Source organism: Ammodytes marinus, assembly GCF_949987685.1.
Source record: "Ammodytes marinus genome assembly, chromosome: 11".
NCBI lineage: Eukaryota > Metazoa > Chordata > Actinopteri > Uranoscopiformes > Ammodytidae > Ammodytes > Ammodytes marinus.
Genome location: NC_137215.1, coordinates 29,166,500 through 29,178,625, shown reverse-complemented (window position 1 = coordinate 29,178,625; position 12,126 = coordinate 29,166,500). Strand labels below are relative to the sequence as shown.

General features: G+C 40.6%; 1 protein-coding gene across 1 annotated transcript in view; it reads right to left on the bottom strand.

Annotated features, from left to right (window-relative positions):
* Nucleotides 1–8,348, bottom strand: part of pcca (propionyl-CoA carboxylase subunit alpha) — a 24,929-nt gene extending 16,581 nt beyond the window's left edge. The window contains 7 exon segments of the mRNA XM_080036220.1: nucleotides 384–579; nucleotides 2,953–3,006; nucleotides 3,317–3,430; nucleotides 5,618–5,686; nucleotides 6,155–6,202; nucleotides 6,418–6,480; nucleotides 8,257–8,348. Coding sequence (XP_079892346.1) covers nucleotides 384–579; nucleotides 2,953–3,006; nucleotides 3,317–3,430; nucleotides 5,618–5,686; nucleotides 6,155–6,202; nucleotides 6,418–6,480; nucleotides 8,257–8,310 — 598 coding nt within the window. The 5' untranslated portion in view covers nucleotides 8,311–8,348.
* Nucleotides 8,349–12,126: the final 3,778 nt, after the last annotated feature.

The following is a 12,126-nucleotide window of genomic DNA, read 5'->3' as shown; positions in this document are numbered from 1 at the left end:
CAAAGGACAGATGCCCTGCGGCCACAGAAGAGAAAAAAAATCATATAAGGAAGTTTTATTTTCATTATGTCAAGAAATGTCAAGAATAAAGACGAATACTCAAAAAATGCTATTGGAGTTAGTGGGGCTAATATTTATTTTCAGCATACTACAATTGACTTGCATGTATTGGGAGATCCTAAATCTTGTTCTGGCATACTAAATAGTATGGAAGTATGGGGATTGGAATGCAGGGGTATGCTTTATTGGCAATGGAATTGATGAAGTAGCCCACTTGAGGAATGCAATGACAATGCAATGACATTGCAAGATTTTGTGTATGGGTTGAATGACAAAACTAACTAAGCATACTTGTGGAATTGCCAATAATAGTGTCCATACACAAATACTGATTAAAACATAGGGAGAATTGCGTACATGCATGGCGGTGTTTGTGTGTGTCCATACCTCCACGACTCCATCAAATCCTGGTATAGTGTTGACGTTAGCAGCCTTAGCGATCAGCTTGCTCTCAATCTTATCCCCCATTGCTCCCATAGCATAGGTGTCTGGACCAATGAAGGCCACGCCCTCTGCCGCCTAGCAACAGAACAATAACACCATGACATTTACCATATCAGACTTACAGTATAATGATACACTAGAGAAAACACTCAATTTGTTTTTTGTTTCTTAATATATATTATTATCAATATTGAATATATCTATTGTTGGGTGTTTTCACTTTTATTGGATAGTTTTAAGTAGGGATGCACCGATCCACTATTTTTAGTTCCGATCCGATTCCGATATCTGGGTTTTGGATATCGGTCGATACCGATACTGTCCGATACGATATCATAATTGTTATAAAAAAAATTGTCGGTGGTGATGTTATGTATAAGGCTAGGAAGGCTTAAACAATTCTAATTTAAAACAGCAAGAAATATACACAAATGCATATAGGTTTATCTTAAAGGCAGAATTATAGTCATACAAAAAAAAAATCCTTCTCAAGATCACTTCTGCCCCACTAGAATATGTCGTGGTCTGTTTGTCTGAACAGTCTTCCTCTCTCTGGCTGTATTTTAGTAGAATTTGTCACAGTGCAGAAGCCTCTCCACTTCCTTGACTTGGATTAGCTTTGGTTAGCTCACTGGCTAACAAACTGATATGTACTGTATGTCTAACTAGAAAGTGGTGTCCTCTCTCCCTACACCGAACGTCGGTGCATGCTCGCACGGCTCGTTCGCTCTTTCATAGTAAAAAAAACAAAAAAAAGTCCGATATCCGATACGCAGATTTCGGCCCCGATACTGGATCGGATCGGCCCCATCCCTAGTTTTAGGCACAGAGTTCAAATGAGAGAGAGAGAGAGAGAGAGAGAGAGAGAGAGAGAGCGATATAATCACAACCTGAATCCTTCCCACTGTTACCTAAATGACCAACACTCACAAGAATAGGACAGTTAAAGCTGCAGTTGATAATTTGAGCCGTTGGGATCCCAACGGCTGTTTCCCCAACGCTCTACCTGCTGTAGCTCCTCCCTCTGAACGACAGCTTCGTGCGTTCATGTGAATTCAGTTACATTGACAGGAGACAAACACCATGTCCGATTCCGAGGTGATTAAACATTAGTAATGATAACTACATACGTACATATTGAGCATACATTTTAATCACAGACATACCATGTATGTTAGCTTAAAATCATTGTAAGTGTGCTGGTAGGCCTAACAAAAGTAGCTGTAACAGCCAGGCAAGATAGCAAACTAATTGTAACAGAGCGGAGAGGTGTGTGTGTATCTCCTATCAATGCTCCTGCTCTGACCGCAGCTGGGAGGGGCTGCTCGGGCAGTGTTGCCAACTTAGCGATTTTGTCGCTATATTTAGCTACTTTTCAGCCCCCCTGGCGACTTTTTTTTCAAAACAGTGACAAGCGACAAATCTAGCTTTTTTCTGGTGTAATTGGTGACTTTTTTGCCGAAGCAAATATCACTTTTAACGCTTCTCAACGAGCAGCGGGAGCCTCCCGGCCCGTCCCCCGTCACAGAGCACTGACAGACGGCCCGGTCCTTGCGCAGCTCGGACCGTAGCCTACACCTCTCAGCTCGGGGCTCCCGCTGCTCGTTGAGAAGAGATGATACTTGCTTTGGCGAAAAAAGTCACCAATAACACCAGAAAAAAAGCTAGATTTGTCGCTTGTCGCTGTTTTGAAAAAAAAAGTTGCGAGGTCGCGGTCGGAGAGGTCTTGATGTGATAGGGCAAGAAGACATGGCCGGTGTACTTTTTTTCAAGCTCTCTCCGTCTCCCTTTCAGCAGTTAACTTTTCAATATTCGTCTTTCCTCGTTTTTTTGCTGTCTTAACGGTGTTAGTTGTTAGTATCCTGGGAATGGTAAATTGAGGGTTCATTTGTGAAGACATTGCCACTCGCTGTCCGCCGTAGTAGCCTTGTACCAAACAGTAGGCTAGTGTCAGACTGCTAGGGTCGTGAACGCTCACGCAACTGACGCATCAACGTCGTTGCCAAGGTCCCACAGCCAATAAGAACGGAGAATCTGACCTCGCTCTGATTGGTCAAAATTAACATGAGCGGTGGCAATTTTGGGGGGCAGCACACAGAGGCAGGGGGGAGCAAAGTGATAAAAAAATATTTTCAGACCACTTCACCTACATATAGCTGAATGGCTATTATGACAGTTTTGCCAAATATTACAGTAAAAAAACTCTCAACTGCCGCTTTAAAGTGTTTCAGTATTTTCATCCTTTCATGTCGATCATTAATCAACATAAATGACTAATGCAAATAACTGAAATATACCATACGTGGGGTCAATGAGTGTTTGAATAAATCAGCAACAAATGAATTTCTAAACAGAATCAAAATCAGCTCAAAGCCATAGCCTTTGTTTTTCAGTCATTTACCTTGAATGGTAGTAAAGGGTGTGTAGCTGATGTAGGGGATTACTCACCAGTCGCTTTGCAAACTCTTTGTTTTCAGAGAGAAAGCCATAACCAGGGTGAACCTTTAAAGAGAAAAAGGTAGAAGTCCATTTCATTTTGCTTACACGGGCTTTCACACAAACACACACACACACACACACACACACACACACACACACACACACACACACACACACACACACACACACACACACACACACACACACACACACACACACACACACACACACACACACACACACACACACACACACACACACACACACACACACACACACACACACACACACACACACACACACACACAAAGCTACAACGTTAAGATGACAAGTATCCAGCAGCTTGACATTAACAGCTCATCTACATGCTTACAGCCTGCGCTCCAGTCACTCTGATGGCCTCCATGATGGCGTCCATGTTGAGGTAGCTCTTATTGGTGGGGGCGGGGCCAACACACATGGCCTCGTCAGCCATCTTTACATGGACCTACAAACACACACACACACACACACAAAGGGAAGTTAAACCCACATGTCACCATGAGATGTGGAATTGGCACGGGCTGCTTGAAGACAAACACACATTATTGATGGCACACATCAGGTTCCAACAGACACTCTGGGACGTGTGTTATTCACATGTATTGGATACAGCTTCCAAGTCACCAGAGTGCAACACAGTATTAGGGCCACCAAAAAAGTTGGACAAAAGTAAAACATTTGAATGCTTTGATTTGCTTCCTTTGATGCTTGGTCCAGCAATATTTATTTTATTAAAAAAAATATACAGTTACATGTCTGATTAATTGCAATGTTTCAGGGCCAATGAGCCATGGACTGGGTATTAGGCTCTGTGGTCAGACTACTATTGCTGCTTTGGTGATTTCATTACATATTTATTTAAACTTGTATAATTATTATTTTATTACTTGCTGCCGTTTTTATTTGAAATGGGGACTTTTGTTTGTTTGACTACAAGCATTAAAGCTGGGGTGGAGGATTTGGGGAGAAAATGGCAGTTGGGATAGAGATTCAAATCCAAATACCTCAACAGCTCCACTTGTTCTCTTTGGTCCCTCCCCTATGGTCCCTCCCTGACACGCTCTACACCAACAAAGTCGTGCCAAAGTGAATGGACAGTCCCAACAGCCAATAAGAACAGAAAATCGGAGCCTCGCTCTGATTGGTCAAAGTTTACAGCTCGTGTTAACTTTGACCAATCAGAAATCACATACCCCAGCTGTAAGCATAAGGTAGGTTATATATTGCCGTGGATTGTTATCCTTTCAGACATATGCGTTCTAAAAAATAGATCTAGAAAAATCTAGAGGCTCAGTCAGTCCTCAGAAGCAGCAGACCAGGGGTTACAGGGCTGTACAGTGCGACAGTTTTGATCGCATTTGCTACTGAAATTGATCACGTGCGATGATGAATACGAATCCATTCGCACTCCTGCGACAGGTTGCTAATGAGGAGAGGCTGTCTTTGAAACACAGAGGAGCGCTGCACAACACTGCTTAGAGGGCTCTACATTAACACTGCGGGTAAATGAGTCTTAGGAAAGTAAGTTATTGAGTCCACCCTTCACTTTGGCTGGTGAAAATGTGAGATGTGTCCTCGGGATCTGTGCTCGTGCAGCGATTCTAGGTATAAAAACTTCACCAACGGCAATTACCGGAAGCAGACGGCACATTACCGCAGTTAAGTTAGCGCGTGTACAAACAGAACATTTCCTGTGCGCCTTCACATTAAAAGCCTGTTACTAGCCAAACGTGAGTTAACTTTTATTTTGAAGCCGGTAAGAACAGGAAGTTAGCACTTTTTTCTAGCTTGAAAGGCAACTCATTCAGCTGCAGCGAGCAGTCAACAGTAGCCTATAGTCTATTTACAAAGTTTTAAATAAGCCACTGAAGAACTACTCCCAACACATTCACAACAACCTATTTAATTTATCCTAAATTGTACCAATATGTATACTTATTTATTTAATAGGCTATGTTTAATGTTTTAAAGTTTGGTTTTAATTAACAGAAGGACATTATAATAATAATTCTGAATCAGCAAAAAATTGCAATTGGCAGGTTAGATTTTTTTTTCTAAATTGCAAACAGTGCACCCCTATTCATTTTTCTACAATTATTACTGCACACACTAGGATATCATATTAATTGTGAATCTCAAATGAGACCAGGATGACATGCTCAAAGGTAATTAGAGCAAAATGCAAGGGTTAAGGTTATGCAAGTTTTCAATCATAGCCTACTTTGTGTGCTACCAAATTTATTTTTGTGCTACTGAATTTTTTTGCTTGCTAGCACCAGTGCTACCACCTAAAAAAATAAGCGTACAGCCCTGGGTTAGAATCCGTCCCATGGGCATTCTCAGCATGTCATTCCCCTCTCTACCCCATTTCAACTCTGTCCCTCCAAACTGTATAATAATAGCATCATTTTATTTTATTTTTTTTATAAAAAAAAGAAGAAAAAAAGAAAGAAAGATCTATTGCTCCTCAAAGAATGGCTGTGATCCCTCCATCTTAGAACACACTTCTCCTTCCCATCCCTCATACTTCTCCTGACCAAAACGAATAGAATTTCCTGGTGAAATACAGGGATAGTAATGGTTGGCATTTCAAAGCGTTTTAATAGTGAATGAACACAGGTGGTTAACTCACAGCACCGGAGTCTACATCACTGTGAACCGCTACAGTCCGGATGCCCAACTTCTGACACGTCTTGATCACCTGATGGAAGAACACCAGACAACACAACACAACAGGTTGGTCAAAGAAAGGCTGATGTAACACAGCGGTAAAACATGCCCCTGCTTCAACTTTTTTTGAAACGTGTTGCAATTTGTAAATTGTATATTTGTGTATATTTACAAAAAACAATAAAGTTGTATCAGTTAAAACAAATACATATGATGTGTTTGTACAGTTATTTATTGAATAAATGTTGAAAAGCATTAGGAAATAATCACATTGTTTATTCACATTTTACATAGAATCCCAACTGCAAAATAAAGTGTAATGCACTATTAACAAAATAGGAGGGCAACACAGCAAAAGTAAAGTGTGTGGGCCCACATCTCCTCCATGGTGGGCTCATTGTAAGGACACGCTCCGGTGATTGTAAATGTGTTTTACATGTTCAACAGTACTGCAACACTTGATTTACAGAACATAGGTGTCTGTCAGCCAGTCTCTTACCCTGCAGGCAATCTCCCCTCTGTTGGCAATGAGGATCTTATCAAAGGTCTGTGGAAGGAAACAGCACACTGGTTATCATTGACACAACCAGGGCCTTCCATCACTCCACCTGTTGGTTGATGAGTAGACTAGCAGCCAACACAACAGTCCTGAGCAGGGCCTTTCCTTTCATCAGGCTCATACAGTAATCATGTCTTGCATCACGATTATTAAACAAAGACACTTTCTTCAGTGTCAGTGGCTCCAGTCAAAGAGAGCTTTACCTTTTCATTGGGATCGCAGACGGTGGAATATCGAGCACAGCATCTGGACTGGAACGGGACATACTGTCAACACACATACATTAGATTAGGCTTCCATTCATTCACTTAGAACAAACGCTTATCATTTCACATTTAGATGTTTTTACAACAAACTAAATAACATTGCATAAGTAAATATATGACAAGGTATACAATGATTCAATTCTGGTTAAAATAATGATCATAACTAAGTTGGGCATTATTGGTTTTATTCCCATTCTAAATTGATGCAACCCACCATCAATTATTAAGGTGCATGCTATTCCGTCAGAGTCTATATTCAGGAGAATACTCAGTGAATATCTCCTCTACCTGTCTGTTTGTGCGCTGAAAAAAATCAAGTGCTAATACGCAGCCTAGGCTCCGTAAATGGACATGTTGCTAGCTAAGGTGCAACCCCATTTGTTAACATAATATACGCGTTGGTGTGTATTCTGTCAAATGTCAGGTATCTAATGTTTCCCACTCCGATGTTTGTCCAATACAAACATGTTTCAGCAGACTCTTCCTGGAGTTATACGTCCAGAAGGCTTTCATAGAACAAGGTAAACAAGACTACTAATTTGATCACACAACACACACATAGGCCTAAATGGAAACCAATTGCATTTGCACCAATAATTTAACTCCAAACATACGTAGCATTTAAGAGTTCCTTCTTTCCACATGTGATAAGAGCTAATCTGGGCAGGTACAAATAAACTAAAACGTATACTGCTGATCAGCCATGCAATCAGTATGAGAGAATAACCATTATTTTCTGTTATACCCAACAAATCTGTTTTTTCGTTTTACAGTCATGTAGCCTAGTTGTTTTTATTTGAAGCACTAAAAACAGTGCAATGTTGTGATGTACTTTAAATTTAGTCTTATATCTGATTAAATTGTTAGAATATTATTTGTTCGGTTTAATTAGACACTCGTTCTGATGATTAAATGAGGCTTTATTGTCAAAAAACGGAAGTCATGAGATTAAAACGGAAAAAACGGAATTTGTGAAAAAATCAAAGGGATTTCATAGGGCCCTACCTATGTCCATGGGCCCTACCAACCACTTTGTAAGTGAGGGAGTCTGATGCTCAAGCCTAGAGGAAACCACACTTCTATCACATTCACAACAGAAGCAAACTGCTTTGTACAGACAAATACATCATGGCTCTCTCATCATACAGCCAGGCTCATCCACGCTATGTTAGAGTGTGTGTGAAGCAGTTTACTGCTACATTACAGTTTAACCAAAGTCCTCCAGACAGGTGGCCTCTAGGGCCGCGGATCACTGAGCATGGAACCACTTAGCCTGATGTCATGCAGCTAGGAAAGTTAAAATGCACTTCTAACAGTTATATTTATATGGATACAATGCTGTCCCAGAGTCAAATAAATATGGAGTCAGAGGTCGGAAGAAAATACGTTCCATGGTGTTTGGTAGACTAAATTGATGCCCTAAATAGGCTATGCACACTGTGAGTGACCTACACAACAGATGTTTTCCCTACCCGAAAGGAGCAAAGTTTGAGAATATGGCAAAGTTACACTTAACTTGTACCTACACTCGCTGACACCATTCCTTCATTTGAGAAGCTTTTGGTAAAACACCTTTTCCATATATAGGCTTTATTATGTTGGTTACTTTTCTTATCGTCGTTATCTGTGTGCGCCTGCTCCGTCAAGAGCGTCTCGGACGCTAGCAGGTCATGGGCTATGCTAACTCTACTAGCAGGTGTCGTGTCATTCATTAGAGTGCTGTAAGTGAACACTCGGCTAACAGTTTGAAGTGCAGTCACTCTGTACACGGCTCACCTTTACAGTAAACAGAAGTCTGTTCAGTGATGGAGAAAGCCTGTGCGCCGCCATGTTGCTCAGCTGTACCAGTCAACCACAGCGCTGACGTGATTACGTCAGACCTTTGGAGCGCGCGGACTGGTGGAGAGAGAGGCGTCAACCGGCGTCAACTCAGCTCGTCTTTTTCTGTTCCCAACTTTATTGAAACGCTTCATTTAGGCATACTGGAAAGATGAATATTCTTTGGAAGACAGATGCTTCTAATCCCTTTTCCCTTTTTTGTCTTGGGAATGTGTGCATCTTCTGTCAAGAAACGACATTCCTTAATGTGGGGCAGTTATAAACAAGAGTAGTAGCCTAGGCCTATTAGACCTATTTATATGCTATTCTCTCTTGTTTTCATTAATAAGTTCTGGAGTAGGCATAGGCCTGCTTTGTATAATAACATTGCATTTTAAGATACTAAATTCATGTTTAAAGAAACAATTGATTATAGCTACAAATGTTTGGTTTGCATGTTTTAAAGTCACACTCATGGTGCTTTAGTGGATTTATTCTAGACATGTTCACCTTATGTCCTGAATAGTCCAAAGACCAATGTGTGACGTACCAATAACATTTCTAGTCAAAATCCTCATGACAGTCTAAAGCGTCTACACACATCTACAAAACAATTCAATACCTGAACCTTGATACTCAAATAGCCTATCATGATGACAATTTATCACTCCAACAAGACACGCCTTCATTTTGACTGGACCCACCAGAGAAAATAAAATCTTGGTTGCAAACATGAAAGACGCAAAGAGCTCCATGTGCCCTCCATGTGCCCTCCATGACTAGAATGGTTGCTCTCACCTTCCACAACATGACATGACTGACAGGCTCTGGACCCACATCAGCCAGAGATCGTAGTAGAAGACGCCATAATCTACCTGCTCTAGTGAAGCCACTCTCACCTGAACAAAGCAAGCAGCACTGTAAAGATGTTCATCACATTGCACATTGCAATGCGATGAACTTTTTACTTACTATTCTATTTTATATATAGGGGAAGGTGGGGTGATTTGTGCATTTTGGAAGTTGCAAAACCCCTTGTTTCTAGAAAACCGTGGAAGAAATTGGAAATGTGACCACATATTTAAGAAGAGCCATCCATTTGACTCATCCTGTAAAGAAGGGAGACACAAGGAATAAGATATAAGCACATTTAAGCTCAAAAAACTGTGTTTTGCCTTTCAAAGTAAAATTTCCATGATCAAGGTTTTTTGATTATTGTGTCTGAACAATTATAGACACGTTTGAAAACATTTGACACATGTTTTAGTGCTTTGGTATGCTATACTTTGAGTCTATATAGTTAGCACAATGTCAACCCTAAATTGCTGCATCATGCCTATTATCCAAAATTCTGGGGATGGGGTGATTTGTGCGCAAGGGCCTGGGTGAGTTATAAGTAAGTAAGTAAGTAAAATGTATTTATAAAAGCACATTTATGACAGTTTGCACTGTCCAAAGTGCTGTACATAGTGCATTCAGTAGGTAAACAATGAAGGTAAAATAACAATAACCAAAATAAAAGACGTAAAGCCCATACATCCACATAAACACAGATAGTAGTGCAGAGGTAAGTAAGTAGTGCAGAGGTTAATGGGGAGGAAACACCAGGGTGTACATATGGGTTTTGAGCCTTGATTTAAAGGCAGAAATGTAGGGGGAATCACATTTGTCAGGTGGCAGTTGGTTCCACAAGCACGGAGCAACTAGTGCAAAGTACATTTCTGAGAGTTGTGCCAGTGGCATGGCTGTATACGCTGGTCACCAAAAGAAAGTGATTGTCTACAGTAGCTCAGAAGAGGGTGACATCTCAATTCCACTTAACGACACCACTGATGAGAGTTCAGATGGCCAGAAAGATGATGATGGTGACTTTGTCATTGTGACACAATGACGCACAAATCACCCCACTACGTGGGGTGATTTGTGCGACAAGACAACTTTTTTTCCGAAAGCTATATTTCTTAAACAGTTTATTCCAGATCCAAAGTTTTTATTGCCAGGGATGCACAACATCCTGAAATATATGTACATATTTGAGTTGGAGACATAACTGTCAAGGCCTGACTTTAAAATCACTTTGAGTAAAAAGTTGCACAAATCACCCCACCTTCCCCTATACAGTTTTATTTAGTACCCTTGTACATTTTAAGTATTTAAAATGTATTTAGCGTTAACATTGTTTATATTCTTATCTTTATCTTATTCTACTTTATTGTATTGTTCCTATTGCACCGCGGGTGGGAGATAAACAACATGTTGATTCTTATGTCTCGCATGTGTCAGAATTGACAATAAAGTTTGACTTGACTTGACTTCATGTTCTCCTGTGCCTCTAACAGGATCCAGGCTACACTGCTGCATTAGGCTACAAGCTGACATTACATGATGGTCAAACAGTGTGTGTGTGTGTGTGTGTGTGTGTGTGTGTGTGTGTGTGTGTGTGTGTGTGTGTGTGTGTGTGTGTGTGTGTCTTAGGATGAATGTGTTAGCCGCTGATTAAACACAGGAACACTGCTGTTCTCTCACCTTCCCTGTTCTCCCTGTAGCCTATACCTCACACTGCCAATGCAACTCACAGTCCTGTCATGTAGAGACATATTCACGTGACTCAGCAGTTGTGGAGTGTGTATACGGTTAACCAATCATAAGTGATCATTTACATCTATCGCGTTATTCGCGTATATACAAATTGTTAGCCTCACAGCATAATTGCCTAAATCATATTTACTCTACTCTGCTTTTACTCTACATACTCTATTCTACATCTACTCTACTCTACATCTACTTTACCATACTCTATAACCCTTCAAATATGACTTAGGTAATGATGCTATTAGGCTAACGAAAAGTAGATGTAGAGTAGAGTAGATGTAGAATAGAGATGTAGAGTAGAGTAAATATGATTTAGGCAATTATGCTATGAGTCTAACGATATGTCTAATCATATTTAATATTATTCTATTACGTATGTAGTATCCTATTTCACCAGGCTATACAGTTGTTATTATTTTGATTGTTATTTCCATGTACAGTATTCAATTTCATCTACTATTTATATTATTTTGCATTATACTTTATATTTATATGGTGAAGTTTGTATCTGCACTGTGTCCACCTGCTCTTAAATGTAACCAAGGTGAGGGAGATGCTGCTGGATCTGTAGGGAGGACTACGGCTGAACACTATTCCCATCCAGGGAGAAGAGGCTGTAGTGGTGGAGGAATTTAAATACCTGGCTGTTCACCTGGACAACAGACTGGACATGTAAGATGGAGGCTGTCTACAGGAAGGGACAGAGCAGACTCTACTTTAAGCTTATAGATCCTTCAATGTGTTCAACACAATCCCTGTGTTTTCCGAATCGCATACGTTCTACTATAGAATAGGCTATGTAGAAAAAAGATTTAGGATGTCCCGATTCTTGTGGCCAGATTTAGGATGGTTAGAAGTACCCGGATGTCCTACTTCATCCGGCCAAGATTGTTACCCTGCGTTCCAAATCACATACACTTTCTTTTTACTACACTACATACTAAAGTAGCCGTAGGCCTACAGAAGAGTTTAAGGGCCACATTATGTTGAGAAATGTCAAGAATAAAGATGAATACTCCAAAATGCTATTGGAGTTAGTGGGGCATTTATGTATTTTCAGCATACTACAACTGACGTGCATGTATTGGGACATCCACAACTTTTTTTGGCATACTAAATAGTAGGGAACAGTGGCGATTCCAGGAAATTTTGACTGGGGTGGCCAAGGTGGGCCACAGAGCTAGAGTGGGGTGGCCATCGCACACCTGAATGAACAGCATGTGATATGCTGTACAA